Source organism: Sceloporus undulatus, chromosome 2 (genome assembly GCF_019175285.1).
Source record: "Sceloporus undulatus isolate JIND9_A2432 ecotype Alabama chromosome 2, SceUnd_v1.1, whole genome shotgun sequence".
Lineage (NCBI taxonomy): Eukaryota > Metazoa > Chordata > Lepidosauria > Squamata > Phrynosomatidae > Sceloporus > Sceloporus undulatus.
The window spans coordinates 13,817,665-13,842,085 of record NC_056523.1 but is presented as its reverse complement, the minus strand read 5'-3'; the positions used below and the strand labels follow the sequence as shown (position 1 = coordinate 13,842,085).

The window sequence follows — 24,421 nt, the reverse complement described above, 5'->3', positions numbered from 1 at the left end:
GAAAAGTATCAATAGAGATGCTTCTTTGCAGTGTGTTTTGTGGCATATTTTAAGATCAAGAGCACAGTTTCCCAGTACTACTAGGCTTTAGTAGTACTATATACCTTCCAGTTATTGATTGATTTATGGCAGCTGCATAAATTTCAGAGGGTTTTCTTAGGCAAGGACTACCCAAAGTCTTCCTCTGAAGAAGAGCCTGAAGCATCTGGTATTTGCTGGAGGTCTCCCTCCTACGTAGTAACCAGGCCTCAGGGACGCAGCCAAGGGGGGGCAGGTTCTTGGGGTCCGGACCCCCCCTTCCATTAGAAAAATGAATGGTGTGTGCTGCTGTGCCGCTGCACTCAAGCCCCATTATAATGGTTGCACTTAGTCTGGACCCTCCCCCTTCCCAAAATCCTAGCTACAGTATGTCCCTGCAGGCCTGACCCTGCTAAGCTTCCAAAATCAGACAGGATCTTGTGTTTTCAATTTATTTAGAACTATCCCAAGCACACATGCAGATTTACACTCCAAAAAAGGAAGGAAAAGAAACATACCCAAACTGAAGTGGCTAGACATCCATTTCCCATTGTCTGATCTTTTCCCATCTTGAAAAAGATATGTGGTTGCTAGGCAAGAAGGAGTTATTTTTCAAGGACTACAAACTCTGTTCCTTCCAAGTACAATAATGTCTAAAATCCACAAAACAGGGCCAACCTGTTTATTGGGCCAACCAAAAAACACAAAATACATAAGGTAAGCTTTCAAAGCTCTACTCTCAAAGCTTTAATCATGTATTTTGTGCATTTTGGTTGTTCCCATAAAGTTATTGCTGTTGTGTATGCACTTTGGTTGTTCCCATAAAGATATCTTTATTTTGTGGATTTTGGATGTTATTGTACTTTGCTGTATGGCCAACAGAGCTATCCCTAGTTTTGTTTTCTGTTCCTTCCATAACTCAAAACCGATTCCTAGCTTCAGAATTCTTTAATTCCAAATGTGTACCCTGTTCTGACTGGAGGACCTTGGGAGAGTGTATATTAGAAAGCAATATCCTGCAACAATATTCTAGAAAATATCCTGCACACCTGAAGTCAGTTCATTCTTGTCATCACGGTGTATTGTAGCCTCGGCCATAACATAGCAATTGGCCTACTTTTGCAGCCCTTCCAGGAGATAAGATATACAAATGGTAGCAGAACATAATGTGCCAATTCAGGTTGAAGTTTGGGTGTATCACAATTTTGAATGCTCTCCCATTTAAAAAAAAAAGTCCTTAAAGTTTTTAAAAAATGGTATGGAACTAGATTAGAGACTTTCTACCCATTCTCTCGGCTAGGGCTCTGAGACCTCAAGGCCTGGACCCTATTCTCTGGTCCTCAGGGTAAGAGAGAAGAATTTCAGGATGAGACCACCACCTTGCAAAGTGTGGATATGTATATATTCTTCATTTGTTAGACCTATTGCTTGAATGGCATACTCTGTGCAGTTAAAGTTGATTCTTCAGGTATCACACTTAAATTACAACACCAGGGCCTACCCAGTACAGTATGACATTACAAAGGATCATCGCTAGGGCTAATGCTTTGACCCTGAAATCCCAGAGCCCAAGATGGTCCTAATCTTGCAACCCTATCACCTGGTGTGCCAGCTGTTTTCTGGCTACTAGTTAATTATATGATGGGGGAAGCTTCTTTCTCCCATCTAAGGTGGCATGCTCCACATCAGAAAGACCAAACCTTACCTGCAGGAGTTCATATGCTTGTAGCTGCTGTTTGGCCTCCATCTCCTGGATGAGAGTTTCAAGAGATGAGACTTCCTCTGAAAGCTTGGCCATGCTCTCATCTCTTTTCCTTGCAATGCTCTCCTCAGTCTCTTCTATCTGGGCCAATATTGCCTTCTCTTGCTCCTCTAGAAACAGGTGTAAACTTCGGAACTCCACAATGGTCTTAGCCCTCTCTGCTTTTGTTTGTTTCTTCAACAAGAAGAATGAAAAGAGGAGAAGAGGTTGACAGTGTCAGGAATGCAAGTGAGGGCTATATGGAGCATCAACTGGGCTTCACAAAGGAAAATGCAATTTTCAACTAATGTTCAGTATATTAATCAAGGAATAAAGAACTTCTGAAAGACTTTAAAAAGGACATCCTGAGAAATTCCTTTGAAGGAGATATGAACAAGATACTCCTTTGTTTTAGAGGTGGTTGACTGTAGTGCTCCAAATGTCTTCTTACTGCAATTACCATAATCCTTCACTTCTGCCTATATATTCCTAACATCTCACAGGTCAAAACTAGGGCAATTATGGCAAGCAACACCACAGTGTGGTCAAGATGACAAAAATTATTAATGAGGAATAGCAAACAAGTTAGGAGAGGCTGCAGCAGTTTGTTTTTGCCTGACCTTACTGGGAAGGGCAAGATTCCACTCTGACTAGGGTTGCCATAAGCGAAGACCTCCAAACCGGGACAAATGTAGGACAACATATCAAAATGTAGGACTTTTTTTAAACGCCCTACATTTTGATATGTAGGCCTCGCCGGGGCCCGGGAGGGAGCGTCTCCACGACCAGAGCTCGGACTGTGGAGAGCCCTCCCAGGCCTCAGCAAGGCCTTGGAGGACCCCGCGGCCAGAGCTCCAACCGTGGAGCCGCCTCCATAGGCCTTGCCGGGGCATGGGAGGGAGCGTCTCCGCAGCCGGAGCTCGGACAGCGGAGAGCCCTCCCAGGCCTTGGCGAAGCCTCGAAGGACCCCGCGGCCACAAAGAAGGCGCGCGTGGGGGCGGAGGTGGCTGCGGGCGGGGCAGTCCCGGTTTTGGTGCGAAACCGGACCGGGACCAGGCCGGCACTGCCAAAAGCGGGATTGCCCCGTCTACAGGCGGGATATGGCATCCCTAACTCTGACCTGATCTCTCCTCTGCTGAGTTAATTGAATGTACAGTACTCTACTTTTGGGAGACATTAAGAGTAGCTATAAAAAAGTGGGAAGACAGAAGTTTAACCAGGATTGTCCCTGTCAATTCATGACAGTTGGAGCATATCGAGCTATTTTTATTAGGGAAACTGAGAGTTGAAGACACGAAACGTCTGAGGCTCACTGTTGCCCACCCTTGCATTAAAATAAAACCTCTCCATTTCATGTTCAGTGCATTTTCCCTTTCCTGGTAATAGGAACATTTACCAGCAAATCTTGGCATTCCTTTTCTGTGAGGGTTTTGTGTGCCAGGATTTTTTCTCTCTCTTTCCTTAGGGTCTCTAGGCCTTCCCAGATCTGATGGTAAAAAGAGAGACAGATTGAGAGAGAGAAATGTAAGTGTGGATTCCTTTTTTCATGGTTTATTGGAAGGGAGGGAAATTCTGCCTCTGTTCCAGATTGTGGGGAAAGGTTCTGGGGAAGTCCCTTCAAAGTCCCCTTGGATTAGGGTAACTCCACCTAACCATCTCAGGGTGCATCTGCACTGTAGAAATAATGCAGTTTGACACCATATGAACTGCCATGGCTCTGTCCTACAGAATCCTGGGATTTGTAGTTCTGTGGCAGAGAAGGCAAAATACCTTGTAAAATGACAAATTCCAAGAGTCCATAGGATGGCACTACAGCACTTAAAAGTGGTGCCAAACTGCATTGTTTCAACAGTGTAGTGGACCCTGGTCATGGGGACCACTCAAAGGGAAATGTTCACTATTCTTCACAATCCCAAGATCTCTCTCTTTGTCAGTCTCTGCCAGCAAGGAACCCATGCATACAAAGGAAATGTTGGTTATTTTGCTCTGATGTTTATCACTTTATCCTTGCTTACATTAAACCACATTTGCCATTTTAATCCTTTTTGCCCAAGTTTTGGTGGGCTTTTTGCAATTTGTTTTGGCTAACTACCCTAAATATCTTGGCGTCTTGAGTAAACGTACCCTAATTCATGCCTAATTCAAAATCATTTTATTAAAATTTTTAAAAAAGCATTGGTTGCTTCTTGGGTAGAAACTACTGTTTAGATCTTTCTTTTGCAAGAACTATCCATTTATTCATCCTGTCCTCTTTCTAATCTCTTACTAGTTATACCCATAAGAGGACTGCTTTTATATGATCACTGTTGCATTTTGGAGTCCAGGGGGGAGTCTCCACATATTTAATCACATTAAATAGCCTGCAATTTCTTGGATCATCCTAATTCTTAGGTTTTTGTGGGTTCTTCTAAGATGCCAGCCACAAATGCCGGCGAAACGTCAGGAATAAACTCTTCTAGGACATGGCCACAGAGTCCAAAAAACCCACAAAATCTATGGATGCCAGCCATGAAAGCCTTCAATTTCACATCCAAATTATCTTTTAAAATCTGGTTTTATATTCTGGTTACCTTGTATACTTGTAGTTTGGTGAGGTACTTCCATGTCTCAGCCAGAACTGTCTAGTTTTGTAATGCTGGAGAGCAGACTAGAGAAGTCCAAGTACTTGCCCAAACTATAGATCTCAGGGTTCCATTGGATAGAACCACGGCAGTTAAAGTGGTATCCAAGTGCTGTTATTGTGCAGTGTGGGACACACCTCTTGAACCACTCATTCTTTCAAAATATGTATTCCATACAAGGTAACCAGATGTCATAAGTGCATAACAGGACAAAGCACTGCAAAATGTAGACCATTACAAAATAAAAGCTACAAGCAAATGTAAATTCATGCTTCTTATTCATACTCAAATTGGAGGACATTCTGAAATTCCTCCTGGAGAGAAGGCTGAAACGTAGGACATGTCTTAGGAAAGGAAGATCTCTGGTCAACCTGATTCCATAACAAGCTTGATCCTAACACAAAAGACCAAGATGTAATGTATAGCAGACTGGCTATTTCCAAATAATATATAGCAGCCTGGCCTTTACACATTGCACAATTAGACCATTATCATTCCACTTTGCAACACCCTAGAGCAGTGGTTCCCCAACTTTGGTCCTCCAGGTGTTTTGGACATCAGCTCCCAGAATTCTTGAGTGTTGGCCAAGGTGGCTGAGGCTTCTGGGAGTTGAAGTCCAAAACACCTGGAGGACCAAAGTTCTAGGGAACCCAACAGTTTGCAATGTAGGGAAGGGTATTTAGAATTCTCTGCAAAATTACAAACACCAGGATGCTAAAAGATGTAGCCATGAATGGAAAACAGCACTATAATTGTGCATTATGAAAGGACCCAATGGAACCCAGAGGGACTTATAAAACAAACAAACAAACGAATAAATAAATAAATAAAATTTCCAAGTGCTGTGGTTAATGAATCCCTTTATGGGAGAAAGTCAGGATATAATAAATCCATGAAATAAATAAAATGTTCCACCACTCTTACCTTGTATTCCTGGCCAGCCTCCACTATAGGAACAACCTGGTGCTCTTGGTGCTGCTTGGACCTGTCACATATCAGGCAGATGGGGCTTTTGTCCTCCTTGCAGAAGAGTTTTAGGGGCTCCTGGTGCTTTTCACAGCGTTTTCCTCCTGCTGCCTCTTGGTTTGCCTCCTTGCTCAGCATTTTGGCTATCTGTACCATGCTGGCCAGCTGCAGGTTGGGTTTAAAGTTTTCCGGCTGCACTATCACCATACACCGAGGGCACCTGATCTCCACCTGCGGATTGCTCCAGATGTTGGCAACGCATCTGAAGCAGAGGTTATGGCCACAGTCTAGAAACATGGGCTCTGTGAAATAATCTTGGCAGCTGGGGCAAGTTGCTTCTCTTTGAAGGCTTCTCCATGGGCTTGTGGAAGCCATGGCTCCAGACTGTAAGGAGGTAATAGGTCGGGCGTTTTTGAAAAATAGGTTGGTTTAAAAAAATAAATAAAAATAAAACCAAACAATTCCTCCCTGAGCTCAAAAGCAATCTGCTTAATCGCAAGAACTCAGCTTGCCCTTTCACTGGAAATTGCTGGAACAAAATAAAATTCACTGGAAATTAAGAATAAAAGAAATGATCACTCACTACAACAATGCAATTGAAGTGCAAACTTTCAGTTTGTTACCTCTCCACACCTCATTTAGGGATAGCTAACCCACTTGTGCAGATTTATAGCCAGGATGTTTGAGACAGACACCACTGAGAACCTATGAGAATCAGGCCTGGAAAGAGAAACAAGCCAGTCACTGGAAAACTGAGTTATGTTTTAAAGTGCCTATTCCAATATTTAAAGAGATACCTTTGATTGCAAGCACTGTTTCTCTTTTAAAGCAGGAGCTGAAATGAATGAGGTACATGACAGTTTTGGGTGGAATAATAAACCAATAGGTATGTAGAGAGATCTTGTAGCACCTTTGAGACTAACTGAAAGAAAGAAGTTGGCTGCATGAGCTTTCATAGACTTAAGTCTACTTCCTCAGATGCTTTTAAATAAACCAATAAATAAACTAATAGGCATATCTTGTGTGCAGTTCCCGACCAGCTCTGAAACCTCCCTTGAAATATACTGTAAACAATCAAGTACCAATATAGGAAGGTGTTCTTGTAGCACTTTTGAGACTAACAATGTAGAATAGAAGCACTGAAAGATTTTTATCCTTAGGACCCCCCTTTACATCTACCATTCAACGTAGTATAGGAATGAAAATATTATCTTTATTTGGTGTGCATATTTCCATTAGCACTTTCATGTCTATTCATATTTTAACATTTTATAAGGAAATAACACTATCCAAATTAGCAGTTTTATTTAAGTAAATTCAATATTCAACTCAATACATATGTACAGTTTATACATAAAACAAAGTGTGGGGGAAGGACGGATCAGGTTCTCCATGCTTTGTGCCTTTCTTGAGCAACTCTTGCACCCCTCTGGGGTCCTGCCACACTGTTTGAGAACCATTAGTATAGATGATGTTAAGCTTTCCTGGACTTAAATCTACTTCCTCAGATGAGAACCACTAGTATAGAAGAAGTTGGAGCATAAGCTTTTATAGACTTAAATCTACTTCCTCAGATGCATGGAGTGAAATCTGTGAAAACATAGGCTAAACTTCTTTTGCTCAGTTAGTCTTAAAAGTGCTACAACAGATTTGGTCTACTTCTTCAGATGCATGAAGTGAAATGCATCTGAGGAAGTAGACCAAATCTGCTGTAGCACCTTTGAGACTATGAGCAAAAGAAGTTTAGCCTAAGCTTTCACAGGCTTGGTCTACTTCCTCGGAGACATAGACTGAAATGCATCTGAGGAAGTAGATCAAGACTACTGTAGTGTCTCTGAGGCTACCTGAGCAAAAGAAGTTTAGCATTTCACAGTCTTGGTCTGCTTCCTCAGATGCATGGAGTGAAATGCACCTGAAGAAGTTGACCAAATCTACTGTAGCGTCTTTGAGACTAAATGAGCAAAAAAAAGACTAGCATAGGCTTTCATAGACTTGGTCTATGGTAGACCTCAGTCTGCGAAAGTTTATGCTACAACATTTTTCACACATTTAATCTCAAAAGGTGCTACAAGATCCCTTCGCATATTGATTTTCCAGACTAACACGACTATGGTCCAAAACACACTGCAGAAATAATCCAGTTTGAGACAGCTTTAACTGCCCTGGCTCAGTGCTAGGAAATCCTGGGAATTGTAGTTTGTTGTGGCACCAGAGCTGTCTGACAGAGAAGGCTAAATGACCTCACAAAACTACAATTCCCAGAATAACTAGCATTGAGTCAGGACCGTGAAAGTAGTGTCAAGCTAGATTATTTTTGCAGTGTGTTTTGGCACACAGACATAGGGAGCCACACTGTCTTTCCATACCCAGACCAGACATCCTCCTTTTCCAGCACACATCCTACTGCAAAATGTAGGACCCTCACGAAGAATGTAGGCCATTACAAAATAAAGACACTAATATAAATATGAATCCAGACTTCTTAGTCACGCCCAAAACAGAGGACATTTTGAAATTCCGCCTGGACCGAAGGGCTGAAATGTAGACCATGTCCTGGAAAAGGAGGACACCTGGGAACCCTGGGCTGGGTAGAGAAAGACAAGTGTGGCTGCCTGAGTGCCAAAACACACTGCAGAAATAATCCATTTTGGGACAGCTTTAACTTTCCTGGCTCAGTGCTACGGATTGTAGTTTTGTGAGGCCATTTAGTCTTCTCTGTCAGAGAGTTCTAGTGCCACAACAAACTACAACTCTCAGGATTCCCTAGCACTGAGCCAGGGCTGTTAAAGTGGTCTTAAACTATTATTTCTGCAGTGTGGATTGGGCCTAAAGCTGGAAAGGGAGCTTCTTCCAGAGGAGTTTATCACACAGAGGAACTTGGGAGCTTATCCCGTGAATATCCCGGAAAAATTGTGTAATTACGCGAAACGATTTCACACGACGTTACACAAAACCCTTCATTAAAGTGGTCACAAAGAAGCATTAATACACATCTTTTTACTTTTGGGATTTCCATGTCAATGCATTTCCAATATCGCTTTATTTGTGTGATTGTATGTGAAGTGTGATAATCATTCGCACAATTACTCTTTCACTTTCTTTGCAGGACGACAAACTGCAAACCCCAGGAACCCACAGCATTGGGCCATGGAAGTTAAAATGGCATCGAAACTGATTTATTTCTTCAGTGTGGAAGCAGCCCAGGCTGCAGGAGGAGTTGCCGCCATTGGCCTTTCTTTGATCTGAGACCTTTGTGGAGTCTGTCAGTCTCTCTCTCATTTTTCCTTCACACAAACAGATAGACGAAACACACACACAATTGTGTGTGTCCTCACACTAGTCTGACCCACAGAGCAGGGCAAGCCCCACAGGTAAACTCTGGACCCAGAGATCGATTTACTTGGGAGTAAAAGATCCCCACTGAGTGATATTGGGCAAGAAGTCACACTCTCTCAGCCTCAGAGGATGGCAATAGCGAACCTCCCCTGAACAAATCTTGCCAAGAAAACCCCATGATTAGTTTGCCTTAGGGTCGCCATAAGTCAGAAACAACATGAAGGCACACAATACACACTGAGTTTATCACACAAGGGAGCTTAGGAGTTTATCCCGTGAATATAACAGAAAAATTGTGTAATTATGCAAATTGATTTCACACAATGTCGCATAAAACTCACTATTAATGTGGTAATAAAGAAGCATTAACGTGCATCTTTTTACTTTTGAGATTTCAGCGACAATGCATTTCCAATATCACTTTAAATTGTGCAGTTGCCTGTGATAATCATTTGTACAATTACTAGCCATTTTAGCTTTATTTGCGGCATGCTTTAAATGCGCTTTAATCTCTCTTTAATGCTGAAATTAGCCCCAGTGTTATAAACTCCACACACACACACACACATCTTGTCTTCCCTCCTTCCCCTGCCTCTCTTTCGTGTTGCTTATTAATTTCCCCCAGAAATTAGTGAGATCCTTAGCTGAGTAAGTATCAAAGACATTAAGTATTGTCTCTGCTGTTGTTGTTGTTGTTGTTGTGTGCGTTCTAGTCATTTCTGACTTATAGTGATCCTAAGTAAACCAGACTTATTATTTAATGGGCCTTACTTTTAGGTAAATATCTGTGCCAAGGTTTTATTTAAAGCCACCCATGGCTATATTTCCTCACCATGTGTTGACCTTTAAGTCTCTGGTTACCTTTTTGATTCCATGGTTTGGTTGTTTAATCTTTAAAGCATTGCTTTGATTAGTAGTATTATTGCTTTTAAACAATATATAGGCAGGCCTATTCAGCTAGTTTTTTAATCATTAATTTTATATTTAATTATTGTTCTACGTATTGTAATATAAATATTGCATAGATCTCTTAATGTATGTATTTGATGCAGCTTAATATGTGCATTTTATGTAATGATTGTGTTTTACCTATGTTGTAACCTGCCTCGAGCCGTGAGGAGAGACGGGTAAGAATTATTATTATTATTATTATTATTATTATTATTAATCCTGATATTTTAACATTTTGGTGGGCTTTGTTATTTTATTGGCTGACTGGTTTCTCCACCCCTTTTAATTAATGTAAAACAGCCCCAATTGTATTTGCCAAACAGTATACGAATTTATATTGGTATACTGTCTGGCAAGTACACTATTCACGCACACTTTACACATATAGCCTATGGAGTTTATCACGGGGGAAATGCCATACAAAAATGGGATTTAAAAGGTAGGGGGGAAAAACACAAAAGGGGGTTGATTTTCACACACATCCTTGTTAAACTTGAGTTAATTTGAACGGAAAGTAAACAAAAGCCGCTCCTTTTTACTTTCGGGATTTTCCGAAAGTAAAAAGAAGTGTTTTCTTTTCATCTACTTTCTCTCCATTTTCCGTTCAGGTTAGCATTAGTTTAACAATGATATTGTGTGAGCACCAACCCGCTTTTGAGGGTTTCCCCCCAATTTAAACCTCTGTTTTTGCACAGGAATTCCCCATGTGATAAATTCCTATGTGTGTGTATATATACATATATGTGTGTATGTGTCTGTATAATGGGCTCTCCATATCCACATATTCTTTATCCATGGCTTCAAGCATCCATTGCTTGAAAATGTTTTTTAAAAACTATAAATCTGAAATAGCAAAACCTTGATTTTGCCATTTTATATAAGGGGCACCGTTTTACTGTGCCATAGTATTTAATGGGACTTAAGTGTCTATGGATTTTAGTATCTACAAGAGATCCTGGAACCAAACCCTAGCGGATAATATGGGCCCACTGTATATTTATTTATTTAAGTAAATTGTTATACTGTCTGGCAAATATGATGAGAGTAGTTTTACATTAAACAAACAAACAAACAAAAATCCAGTCAACAATATAACAAATCTCATCAAAATTTTAAAACATCACGATGTTTAAAAGCAATACCACTGCTAATAAAACCAATGCTTTAAGGTTAAATGCTTGCTGGGCTTAAAAGAAAAACCTTAGCTTGTTGCTGTGTGTCTCCAAATCATTTTTGACTTGTGGCAACCCTAAGGCTATCATAGGATTTTCTTGGCAAGCTTCTTCAGAGGGGTTTTGCCATTGCCATCCTCTGAGGCTGAGAGGGTGTGACTTACCCAAGGCCACCCGGTGAGTTTTTAGGCTTGAGTCTAGATTTGAACCCTGGTTCCCCAAAGTCGTGTTCCAACACTCGAACCATGCCATGGCACCAATTTAGGACTTTATCCCACAGGGAAAATTGGGGGTTTAATCAATGATTGACCTGTAAAAATGCAGCCGTGATTAAGATTTTCACACAAGTTGACATTAAAGTGCCATTATCCTGGGAATAAATTGGCAGTAAACAGCAACAAATAATTCATGGGAAAATCCCGTTAATGATTTGTTGCTGTTTATTGCCTGGTTATTCCCTGGTTATTCCCGGGATAATGGCTCTTTAAGTGTGACGTGTGTGAAAATCTTTAATCATGATTGTGCGATTTTTATGGGTTAATTGCTGTTTAAACCCCTGATTTTCCCCATGTGATAAAGTCCTTAGATATAATGAGGATTCAGTATTTTTAGTCTAGTTTTATCATGCAATTAAGGCTCCAGGAGTTTTGTTTAATGTTGATGAGTTTACTGCTGAAAAATGGAAAGGCTATGTTGTATCCTAAACTTTTTCCATTTACGGTATGTGAGACATATTCAGGGTGAATGGTTTTATATCCCTTTGGGCCTACTGTTGCTCTGGTGGATGATGGAGATCATGGATTAAACTTGCAGTAAGGTAAACCTTTTAAGCATTGCCAAAAATTAGAAGAAATACATTACCAAAAGACAGGATTTGTACAAAGATTACTTATGCCCATTTATATGTACAGATATAGTTTTTGAAAGAGTTATTAAAATGTACAGTGGTCCCTCCACATTCTCTGGGGTTAGGGGCGAAGAAACCCCATGAATGTGGAAAAGCCGCAAATAAAAAACACTATTATTTTTACCTGAGAAAATACCTCTCTAGGAATTTCCAGGTCCTCCAGTGTAACTCTATGGTCAAGATCTGCCAGAAATTGACCATACAATTATGCTGGAGACCCCCAAATGTCTAGAGAAGTGTTTTCTCTAGGAACATCTAGGTTCTCCTGAACAACTCTATGGTCTACTTCTAGCAGAGTTACGCTGGAGGACCTAAAGATTCCTAGAGAGAACATATTGATCAAATCCGCACCTAATCAAATTCACAAAAGTTAAGGCCGCAAGTGTGGAGAGCCAACTGTACTGACTGCAGTCCACAGATGCTTAGACAACAGTGTTGTATAGAGTTGCCCTATCAGATTTTAGTATTGTTCAGGTTCACTGGGGTCTCCTTCACTTTACACAGTTATATCACTTTGATTCAATTTTAACTGAGCCAGAGCTGTGTAGTGGTTTGAGTGTTGGACTTAACTCTGGAGACCAGGGTTCAATTCCCTGCTTGGCCATGGAAACCCACTAAACCTTGGGTGAGTCACAGACTCTCATCCCCAGAAAACCCTGTTATATACCTTAGGAACACGGACACCACAAGTTGGAAACAACTTGAAGGCACACAACAACCACAACCACACCAACTGCAACAGGAGTGCTGGGATTTGATTTAGGGTTTAGGGGGGAGTATTCATAATTCTGTGCCAGAGAGCTCTAGTGCTTCACCAAACTACAGATCCTAGGATTCTGTAGGATGTGGCCAGTTAAAGTGGTATTGAAGAGCTGCAATTGTGTAGGGTGAAAGTGGCTGATTGGGTTCATGGATCAAAATATTGAGATTTGGGTATGGGAAATTGGAGAAGACTGATCTACAGAATGACTCCTTTTACTCTACAAGGAAAGGCCATTACAGAAAGTTTGGAATCATAGAATATTAGAAATGAAAGGGACCCCAAGGGCCACCCAGTCCAACCCCCTGCCATGCAGGAACACACAACTACACTCCTGAATGATGCCCACCCAACCACTGTTTAAAGGCCTCCAAAGAAGGAGTCCCCCCCCCCTCAGTCCATTCCACAGTCAAACAGTTCTTCCAGTAAAAAAAGTTCTTGCTAATGTTTAGGTGGAATCTGTTTCCCTGTAATTTGAATCCATTGGTTCTTTTCTCTGGAGCAACAGAAAACATGTTCCCTTAATCTTCTACATGACAATCCTCCAGATATTTAAAGATAGCTGCCATGTCACTTCTAAGTCTTCTCTTCTTGAAAGCTAAAAATGTCCAGCCCCCTAAGTTGTTGCTCATAATAAAATGTATATTTTACAGTCATGTTTTCCCCTCTTCTAGTTCACTCCTGTTGATTCTTCTGTCTGAGAGGGGAAGATACGAGGAAAAATAGGAGCTTATGCCCATCATGGCCACTCCTGTATCAGTTGCAGATTTGAAAGAAGAAGCCCGCTGTCCTCTTTGCAAGTCCTATTTGACAGATCCAGTGCTGATGGACTGTGGTCACAATTTCTGCCGGGGCTGCATCTCTGACTATTATGTCTCCTGGACAGAAGAAAAGGGGCCTTTGCAATGTCCGGTTTGCCATAAGCCGATCCAGGAAGGGAAACTCCGTCCAAATGAGCAGCTGGGCAGCATGGTAGAAAAGCTCAGACAAATTTCACCCTTAAAATTAGAAAAGGACTGTCTGTGTACAAAACACAACGAAAAGCTAAACCTGTTCTGCGAGAATGATGAGGAACTAGTGTGTGTGATTTGTGAACGATCTCCAGAACATGAATCACATACTGTGCATCTTGCAGAAGATGTAGTCCAAAAATACAAGGTAAGAAAACCATCTAGAATGTTCGTAATGGAATATTTACATTTTCTGTAGGATATTTCTATGACGATGATGATGATGATGATAAATTTCATTATTTAAGTGTGGTACAACATATTAAAATACAAAACACATAGACACATAGTTAAAATACAACACCATAAAATCATTAAAATACACTCATAAGAGTACATTCCGGAAGAGATATATCTTTAATGCTGTTTTAAGTAGTATTCAGCATTTTCAGCTGCCCTAACTCCTCTGGCAGCTCATTCTGGGGGCAGCAGACAAAAAAAGTCCTCTGAGAAACTGTTGCCAGTCTAGACCTGACAGGTTTGAGCAAACATTTCCCAGAGAAGGATAATTCCCTCATTTCATCTTAATCTGGGAACAGCCTGTTCAGGAAAATTTTTTATCCTGGTTTCCTAACAGGAAAAGATGTTCTCTCTGGGTGTATGTTGACATGACAACCTGTGATGCACTGTGGTTCATACAGTACCTAATATATAATACCTTCTGTCATCACCATGGGCCATCCTTATGTCTCAGGTTTTGGCCAGGGTTGATCTTGAACTGGCAACCCTAATGTATTGTTATTTATTCATTTATGATTTTATGCACATTTTAAAATTGTTTTTAAATTGACTTATAAATTCTACATACATTGTGAGCTGCCTGGTAGATTTTTAAAAATAGCATGCATATGCCATTTGAAGAATAACAAATTAAACCTGTAAAAAGAAAATATGCTGGAATTAAGATGTTTTTGGTCCACTTTACAACCAAACTTCAGGTGCAGATGTATCGCCGCTTAGCAACACTGAGGGAGACGAAAGACAATATAAAGACGATGCCAGCAGATGCAGAAAAGGAAACCTTAGACTTGATTGTAAGTCTTCCTTTTACTCTTATGAGCAAAAGTAAGGGTCTTATTGCACAAGAAAACAAAGCCGAAACAGAGCTGGAAAATAGCAGCTTTCTCCATGTCTTCCCACATGATATTGTAATGCTTAAGTTATCTTCCCATGGGATACAGTTGTAAAGGCATATATTTTCTTTAGCTGGAAAAATCTATTTGATAAAAGACATACTTTTACAACCTTCTCCCATGGGAAGAGAACTTAAGCACTACGATGTCATGTGGTAAGGAACGGAGAAAGCTGCTACTCTCTGACTCTGTTTCTGCTTTGTTTTCCTTATGACAGAAAAGCTTTATTCAGAAACTATAGATATTTACCACAGATGTGTGTTATCAAGACTGAGAGTCTAGCATTAATACAATTAAAACATCATAATTCAATTTTGAGCGACCTAACTTCCTATTTACCCATAACCCACCCCAAATGGATTCCTTTCCTCTGTTTTCCCTTGGTTGTCCCTCCTTTCACCTCATACCATCCATTCTCATGGGACTGATTGTGAATCTCCAGGGATAGTCTTTTTACCACCTGTTTGTTAACCACCACAGCAATGCGGGTAACAGCCCTGCTAATTGTCTTATGACTACATATCCCATTATCCCTACCCGTATTACATAATATATTATGAGGAAACAAAGCAATGATAGAAGTATGACCTTATTCATCATGGCAGGGAAACTGAAAGACATATGTGATCCTATGAACTTATTTGGAATGGAAAGCTTTAGTGAAAAACCACACAAGAGTGGGCCCTTCTAAAGGCGCTTCCAGGTGGAGCTCTTATGTTCATGTCATCACATGGCCTTATTCATGGAATGATGTCTGTGGCCTCAGATGGTGTTATTGTTGTTGTCTTCAGTTTGTCTTTAATTCTCCCTTCCTCCTCCTATTATTCTCTTAGAGCCTTTTCACATGAGAAAACAAAACGGAAATGGAGCTGCAGCTTTGATGTTAGTCGTGCTTTAGTTTTCTTCCCATGGGAGAAAGTTGTAAAAGCATGTCTTTTGTCAGGATTTTTCCAGTGCTATTGTTTGCTTCTGTTTTGACTTTGTTTTCTTGTGCAATAAGGTAATAAGAGTAAAAACACACAAACCACACTATGATAATGATATGGAGAAAAAATATTCAGGATTTACTGGCAGTTGATTTGATCTGTGATAGGTCAGACATGTCCATATTGCTGTTACATTTATGACCTGCCTTTCCCCTAAGAAGTATATATATGCCCCCCGCCCCTTTCTCCCACATCACAACAGAAGATTAGGCTTAGGAGTTTATCATATGTGGGGAAAACCGGGGGGTTTAAATGGGCATTATGCAGCAATAATTGCATGATTGCGGTGAAGTTTTTCACACACATCAGACATCACAATTAAAGATGACTTATCTCAGGAATAACTAGGGAATAACCAGCAACAAATCATTCATGGGATTTCCCCGTGAATGATTTGTTGCTGGTTATTCCCAGGTTATTCCCGGGATAAGTCATCTTTAATCACGATGGTGTGTGAAAATCTTTACTGTGGTCACGCAACTATCACTGGATAATGGCCATTAGAATCCGCAATTTCCCCCATGTGATAAAGTCCTTAGTGGACTGCAGTCATCCAGTAAGCTTCATAATCCAGGGGTGATTGGAATCAGATCTCCCAAATACCATATTCTAACCATTACAAGTTGGCTTATTTCCTTCATTGAAATCCTCACATAACTTCCCTATTCCTGTTGCTGCCCTACTTTTTCAATTCCTTTTTGCAGAAAATACTGAAAAGACAAAACAATCTCCAGTTGCCACAAAATAGTTAAAAGCCAGAAAGATCCCTTCTTCTAGAACTCATATACTGTATAACTGCTCCAGTTGATGTTGCAAAGACTCATTATGGTTGGAAAACATACATTTTTGGATTTTGGATAACTTTTTTTGATTCTTCAGTGAATATAATCAGTGTCATGCTGGCTGTCCTGGAGTTGTAATTCAAAACAGTAAGTTCCTGTTCTATATACATTCACATTTTTTTTAAAAAAAATCTTAATTGCAGAAGAGAATAGAAACAGAGAAGGACAAGACTGTAACTGACTTCAAAAACCTACACGCATTTCTGGATGAGCAACAGAAATTTCTGGTGACTCAAATGCAAGAGCTGCAGAAGCAGATGGCCAGAAAAAGAAGACAGTATCTGGGCAGCCTCTCAGAAGAGGTTTCCTCCCAGAAAGGTTTAATTAAGGAAATGGAGGAGAGCTGTAAGAAGCCAGCTATTGAATTCCTTATGGTAAGATGGTGGTGGAAATGGCCCAGCCTCCTCTCAAAGGGATGAATGGCTATGAATCTAGGAATGGTCCCTTCACCTATATGAGATGTAAAGGAGACCAATAAATGTTGCTGATAGCCAGGTTTGTTGTGATCTCAGGCCCTGTTTGCACCCATGCAGGGCAACCTGCAGTATCCTTGCCACATCCCTGCCCCATTGCAAAACTTTCTGTTTTTACTCCAGACAACTGATCGAACACATGTCCCACCGAGCCTCCCATAGCACCCACTGCAGATCACTTTACTGTGAGGTCAGAACAAAGCCTCCAGCGACAGTCACATGGGCACCTCATTCTGACCTCAGAGTGGCAGCAGTGACAGACATGGAGGGTGGTTCAGTGGGAGCTGCCTGGCGCCAGAACATAGGGCTCTAGATCTTTTGGAAAGATCCAGAGCAAACAGGGATTTTTCAAAAACCAGGGTAAGAAGGGTAAAACCTGGTTCTGATGATGAACAGCTTGTCTGTTGTCACACCAGATCTAGGCTTTGGGCTGTGCATTGTCCAGTCTGCCTTCCAAGGTAATGGGGAAAGGCTGTTTTCTTTGGCCCATGCAAACAAGGCCTAAGAAAACAATCCTATACAAGTCTCTTTAGAAATAAATTCCACTGACTTAAATGGGATGTGCTCAAATAACTGTGTCTAGTAGGGGTGGAAATCATCCCTGGTCACACATCACTCAAGGCTGTTTCAGTGGCCCCATCATGCCCATTGCACCTCCTTGAGCAAAATGAAATAAAATAAAACAGAAATAATGCATACAGGAGAATTCCATCTCCAGTACTGTACTCTCTAGTTGGCACAGTTGTCTTCTGAACATTATTTAAAACATTAATTTACAAAAGTTAAAAAGAATTAAATATCAATATTATTAAAAACAAGATTAAGACAGCTAAAACATGTAAATATATATTTAAAATGGACTTACAATGAAATATTCAAAATATAGCACACTGCTTATACACACACTACAGCTCATCATGGAGGGTGAGATGGTAAATGGGAACTGGAGACTTCAATCTTTTATTTATTTGAGGTTGCGCAAAAATGGTGCTGTAGGAAAGGTATGCTCACTCCATGTTTTCAAAGAGGTGTATCTGTGGATGTACAAGATATATCTAGGTATCTGTTGGTTTGCCTTATGAGTTTATATAGGTAGCATAGGCGCGCTACAGACCGTCCTTAAAGGATGGTCTGGCGGGCGGTGCCATTTGGGCTGCCGGCAAGCCGTAGCGGATATACCGCATGGCTTGGCGGTGGCAAGAAAAATAAGCCACAAAAAGCGGCTTATTTTTGCAGAGTGTCAGTGATGCCGCAGTGCACCATTGGCGCACTCACAACATGACCTGGCGCCGCAACGTGTGGACAGCGCCTGTGTAAACAGGGCGCTGCCATTTTGTACGTACTCGTACGTACTAGGGTTGCGGGCGTCTAAAAGAACCAGAATGAGACCAAATTTACCCTCAGTTTCATAACATATGCTCTGCAATAGTTTAAGTTATATATGTTAGGTAGACAGTCAGTGTAGTATAGTAGTTTGAGCATTGGACTTTGACTCTGGAGACCAGGGTTTGGAAACCCACTGGGTGACCTTGGGCAAGTCACACTCGCTCAGCCTCAGGGGATGACAGTGGCAAACCCTTTCTGAAGGACCTTGCCAAGAAAACCTGATGATAGGTTCACCTTAGGGTTGCCTTAAGTCGGAAACAACATGAAGGCACATAACAACAACAATGTTCGGTAGACGAACAGTACAGTTAATTACTGTTCAGGATATGAAGGGACTTAACAACAGCCTGTGGCAGGAGGTGCATTCCTTCCTCTCTTTCTCTCTTTTCCCTCTAGGATTTCAAAAAGAATTTGCAGAGGTAAGTAGATTCTATTCCGTTCTCCTCATGACAGAATATTGTAGTCTTTCCCAACAATGACTTGGTAGACTTGGTGCCATTCAGACTACCTTTTAGCCCAACTCCCAAACTGGATTAAAAGTGGGATGTTCCCACTGATGTCAGTTTTTGCACACCCGGATCGGGGGTTTGCACACCCAATCCAGAGCAAATCCCCCTCAGCGCAGGTTTTTTGAAACCGTGGTTTTCCCCGTTTCTTTTTGTAAGCGTTCCCAGGGAGTCTGTGATTGTGTCCTGGTTGTTCTGATGCTTGCCTCAATATTGGATATTTGCTGTTTTAACTTGTTTCTTATGATGTTTTTAATTTGTTGTTTTAACTTTTAGATTGTGCACCATAGGCAGGCTTTTTATATATTCCTGATTTTACTTGGTTTTGTACAGCGCCGTGTAGACTTACGGCGCTTTATAAACAAATCTAATAATAATAATAATAATAACAACAACAACTGGTGTAAGTGAATGTGAACTTGGCCCTGAACATGATTGAGTCAGGTTCAGGGGAGGGATCAAGGTCAGAGGGTGGGCTGTGGGCGGCATATGAAAACTCCACAAAAATACATGAATAGTTTGTTGTTGGTATTTTAGAAGATTTTGGTCATTGTCAAGAGCAGCAGTCTTCTGTTGCCTCTCTATATTTCTCTGGGGATATTTAGTGTTAGAAAATGTATGACACATAATGTACATTGTACATTTTCTGTTCCATTGCACGTGGCAGCAAATGTAACAGAAGAGCAAAGAAATTTAATCTGTGGATTATTTGATGTTGCATGACTTATTTTTCTTTCATAAAATGTGACTAGGAAGATGCAAAGAGACAAGCAATTGCCTGACCCTGGAATGCTTAATTTTGAGGTCCTAGAAGTGAATGAGATAACATCTCATGCCAAAACCATCTCCGCATTTGCTTTTTTGATGTTTGTTTTCTTTCTCTTCATCTTTTACTTCTCTCTTTAAAAATTCTGCATTGGTGGGTTAACATTGACTTTCTTTGTATCAGGTGTGACACAGCATTTCAGGATCTAGTCAGTTTTCCTCCTGCGCTGAAGTGGAAACTTAGCGATTTCTGTGATACAAATCTTTTGCTAGAGAACATTGCAGAGCAATACAAAGGTAATGAAGAATCAGTGCAAAGAGTTGATAATGAACATTACATGTGTCTTTGAATTATAGCACATAGATTGTAAAAAAAAAACATTTTTTAACGTTATTTTTTAACTTTTACTCACTCAGGCACTCAAATAATGTATTAGTGGAATACTCTCATAATCCCATGTATGTATTTGATACCGATGCCAACAAATGGCTATTTTCATCAGTTTATATAAATTCTCTTGCTTGAATTATCTTCTCACAATGTGCCCAAAATATGACAGCCTCGTTTAATCATTTTAAGTTCTAAGGAGATTTAAGGTTTGATCTTTTCTAGGGCCCATTCATTTAGGTTTTTTTGGTGTCCATGGTATTCTCAGCACTCTTCTCCAGCATCACATCTCAGATGAATTTATTTTCCTTTTATCCATTTTCTTAATTGTCTAGCTCTTGCATGCATATATAGTAATGGAGAATACCATTGCTTGTATGGTTCTAACTTTTGTGCTTAGTTGTATATCTTTGCTCTTTAGGACCTTCTCTAATTCTTTCATAGCTGCCCTCTTCATTCTTTAGTCTTCTTCTGATATCTTGACTGCATCTATGGTTGATCCATGGTATTAGAACTCTTTTACTATTCTGTTTCCTCATTGTCTAGGTTGACCTTATGAAGATGGTCATTATTTTTGTAATTATAAGATTTATGATGTTTAATCTCACTTCCCTTTTTCTTTCTCAGAAACTCTGGTATCTGGACTTCTGCTGCAAGAAGGTAACTGCTGGAAGCTGATGAATTCTTAACAAATTCTCAGAGGATGTGGGTTTGTTTTAAAGTTGCTGATATATTTCATCAAGGTTCCACTGTTCCATTTGGGTTGTGAAGCCATCAGTGTGTTAACGTGTGAGAATGATAATGAATCTATTAATCTATTATATATTTTTGGATGGTTTTAAATCTGACCTGACATATCACTACCAGCCTGGACCAGACCAGAGAGACTGATCTGATCCAGTGTCACCTGCTGCTATGCTAACATCATGGTACAGGTGTAGTTATCAGAAGGTAAATTCAGGCTTAATTTGCAAGTCCAGTTAAGAACATATCTCTGAAGAAATCTTGTGGTAGGAGGGGAAACAAAGGGGAAAATGAGAGGGGCTTCTCCCACTTAAGATCTAGTTTGACCCATGTACTCTGTGAAATGGTGCTACTATTTTGTTAACAAATTATTTCCTTATCTCTCCCTTCCCACTCCAACAGAAAACATCACTCTGGACCCAGACACAGCTCATCCCCAACTCATTCTATCTGAAAACGATACAAGTGTAAGAATGGGTGAATTTTATAAAAATTTACCCAAAAATCCTGAGAGGTTTGACGTGTGGCCTTTCGTTCTAGGATGCGAGGGATTCACAGGAGGCCGGCATTTCTGGGAAGTGTCTGTGGGAAGTGAAGAAGCCTGGGGTATAGGAGTTGCCAGAAACTCTGTGAGGAGAAAGGGTGATATAGACTTCAGTCCTGAGGGGGGTTTCTGGGCTGTGGGGAGGTGGGAAGGTATCTATACAGCCTACAATCCCCCCTTTTATAATCTTCTGACCTTGCATGGAGAGCCTAAAAGGATACGAGTGCTCCTGAACTATGATGGTGGATGGGTGACCTTCTTTGATGCTGATACAGGAGACTCTATATATTCATATTCTGCATCTTCATTCTCTGGAGAGACCATTTTCCCTTTCTTTTATATCTTTGGAAACGCCCAACTCAGCTTGACTGCCCCGACAGTTAACTCTGTAGCTCCGGTTGATGTTAATTAATTGGTCAGATTGACTAATAGGAACAGGAAAAAGAAACATTGGTCTGAGATCCTTTTTGCAACTGTACAACAGGCTGCAAGTAACAAAACAACAGCAGATAGACTAAAACAGATTATTCCTTTTTGTCTCTGCTGCTTTAGAATTCCCATTACAGTTCATTTCATTTCATTATTGGGCATATATAATATCTGTTCTCAGAACAAAGGCAGAATTCTGAAACTGATGCTACAGTGTCCATTGGAGTTTGTTTGCATGATAATCAGATGTCCATATTTTCATTCATTAGAGCAAGCCAGGGGATGGTTTCGAATGTTAGAGCTATATATGGAGGGTGGGATCCTCTTAGCAGTTTTGTGGTAATCCCTTATGGTTCCAGAATGTGTTCATAGGAAGTCTGGAGGTTGTTTGTTACTTGTGTCATTGAGATGACTTGGGATACCTTGGCCATGCAGGCCTCAAACCCCAAATTAGCCAGCTAGTCTCTTTTCCTTGCAGCAGATCTTGTTTCACCTTGGTACCCAGAGAGAATGTGCTCTTACCGTGATCTTCTCTGTCGCCAGCCAGAGGTGCAGACATGATCTCCTGATTTTATCCTGTATTCAAGACCAAATGCAGTTGAGTCTCTTTCGTTCACCATAGTTCATCCCTTTAAACTAACCTTTAGATACTTAGAAAGCGTCAAGAAGTCTCCTAGTTTCCCAGATGTCTCTGAGGGCTACTGTAGAATCACACGGTGCTCTTTTCCGTATGCTTTCAAAGTCACCCTGCTGGCCTCACTTCATATTTTTTCTAGTTCTAGAGGAAGAGAAGGAGCTGTCCTTAGGAAAAAATGTACTTGGGAGTGATAAGCCGTCACAGTGCATTTATGGATCTTTTAAGGAATAAAAAATCTTTGCCACTGCTCAGCACTAGCACTTCAAATACTTTCACTGATCAGCTGCAGAGTCAGCAGCGGGTGTGAGACCTGGCAACTGCAAATCGTGGCTTGACTACTAGGACCAGTCAAACCTCTTGAGCTTAACCTAGGTTTTGAGTTCCTTTTTCCTTTCTTTCTTCATCCTTAACACCCCCAAGTTGTTAATATGCAAAACAAGCAAAAAACAATTCCTATAAACCGAAAAGCAAAAAACACACATTCATTGCTCCTGGTCTGGAAGCCCAAGGCACCATCATCTCTACAGTTAAAGAGACATGTTTGCTTGCAGGAAATGAGGATTGTCCAGAGGGAGGCCCAAAACACACTGCAGAAATAATCCAGTTTGAGACCATTTTAACTCTCCAGACTCAGTGCCAGGGAAATCTGGGAACTGTAGTTTTTGTGAGACATTTAGCCGCCTCTGTCAGAGAGCTCTGGTGCCACAAGAAACTACAGTTCCCAGAATTCTGTGGCACTGAGCCAAGCCAGTTAAAGTGGTCTCAAAGTGGATTGTTTCTGTAATGTATTTTGGCCTGGAGTTACAATGGGAGAAGATAATCCCAAGGGGGGGGGGCATTGAAGGTACCGAGCCCAAAGAAATGTCTACTCCACAAGGATGGGAGACTGTCACTGTATTTCTGCTGTTATTCTGTAAGATGATTTGTTGTTGTCATTCCTTCAGCTCCAGTTGCTCATTGTTCAAACTGTCTTTATGTGCAACACAGCTAAGAAATGCCTTGAATTAATAAAATAGAGACTACTTTTCTCTTCTGTATGTCCCAGTAAGAACTCTGTGGCTCTCCAAATGTTGTTGGATTGCAACTCCCAGCATTCCTCACCTATGGCTAGGGCTCCTGGAAATTGCTATCCAAAAATGTGTGGAGGGCCATATGAATCTCTTCCCTGATGTATCTGGGTATTTTAAAACATGTGTGCAGATGTATTGTTGTATTAAAGGCTGCTGTTACTGTTATTTGTGTGTTTCTCTTCACCATCGCGATATTGTACTTAGAGGTATACCTTTATAATTAAGTAGAGCTGTTCTTGGGCATTATTTTGTTAACAGAAAATGTGGTACCAGAGGTAGAAATAACATGGGGGAAAAAAGTTTTTCAATACACAAAAAAGAAGAGTAGTACAACATGTTGCTGCAAACTCCTGGGATTTATAGTTTAGTGTGACACCAGTGTTTTGGGGCAGAGAAGGCTAAAGACCTTGTGAAACTACAAATCTCAGGACTCCATAGGAAGGAGCCACAACATCTAAAGTGGTGTCAAACTGCATTATTTCTACAGTATAGATGCACTTGCTGTCAAAACTCATATAGGAGTTTATCCTGTGGGATGAATCCCATGCAGAAACTAAATTTATTTATTTATTTATTTAAAAAATACTTTGAGAAGCTAAAAAAAAAAATCACATATATATTTACATTTCCACATTACAATATTATCGCATTACTTCACTTCCACCCCACCCCCCTTTCCCTCACATATCATTCTTTACCATCTAGATGTCTCTAGATGGTAAATTTAAACATTTGCGGGTTGTTTTTCAGACAATGTTTAAGGTTAACCTGAACAGAAAGTTGAAAAAAACCCACACTTGCAGGATGTTTTTCAGATAACATTTGTATGAAAGAGAAATTACGTGAAAATAACCCGAACGCAAAGTCGTCAAAACCAATTCCTTTTTACTTTCACTAAATTCGAAAGTACAAAGGCCCTTTCCATTAGGATTATTTTCACGTTATTTCTCTTTCACGCCAACGCATCTGACAAACAATACCTGGATTTTAAAATCTTGTTTCTGCACAGCAGTTTACCAATTTGTCTTCCGTGTGA

The 24,421-nt window shown here is 40.6% G+C and overlaps 2 protein-coding genes across 9 annotated transcripts in view; one reads left to right on the top strand and one right to left on the bottom strand.

Moving 5' to 3' along the window:
- LOC121923787 (zinc finger protein RFP-like) overlaps positions 1 to 6,899 on the bottom strand; it is a 31,685-nt gene extending 24,786 nt beyond the window's left edge. Inside the window, exons 1-2 of the mRNA XM_042454553.1 lie at positions 5,930 to 6,899; positions 5,305 to 5,730 (exon numbers count right to left, since the gene is read on the bottom strand). Of these exons, the coding sequence (XP_042310487.1) occupies positions 5,305 to 5,721 (417 nt within the window). The 5' untranslated portion in view covers positions 5,722 to 5,730; positions 5,930 to 6,899. The remainder of the gene's footprint in view (positions 1 to 5,304; positions 5,731 to 5,929) is intronic.
- LOC121921955 (tripartite motif-containing protein 10-like) lies at positions 6,178 to 23,550 on the top strand. 8 transcript variants are annotated; one of them, XM_042450743.1, is made up of 8 exons: positions 6,178 to 6,195; positions 13,147 to 13,630; positions 14,421 to 14,516; positions 16,587 to 16,817; positions 18,699 to 18,721; positions 19,758 to 19,870; positions 20,589 to 20,621; positions 21,108 to 23,550. In XM_042450743.1, exons 2-8 carry the CDS (start codon positions 13,205 to 13,207, stop codon positions 21,659 to 21,661), a joined length of 1,476 nt encoding a protein of 491 aa, XP_042306677.1. In that variant the 5' UTR covers positions 6,178 to 6,195; positions 13,147 to 13,204; the 3' UTR covers positions 21,662 to 23,550. The 8 variants fall into 8 exon arrangements, with proteins under 8 accessions (XP_042306677.1, XP_042306676.1, XP_042306669.1 ...); XM_042450742.1 differs by lacking the exon at positions 6,178 to 6,195 and adding an exon at positions 6,215 to 6,232; XM_042450735.1 differs by lacking the exon at positions 6,178 to 6,195 and adding an exon at positions 8,067 to 8,260.
- The last annotated feature ends 871 nt before the right edge of the window (positions 23,551 to 24,421 follow it).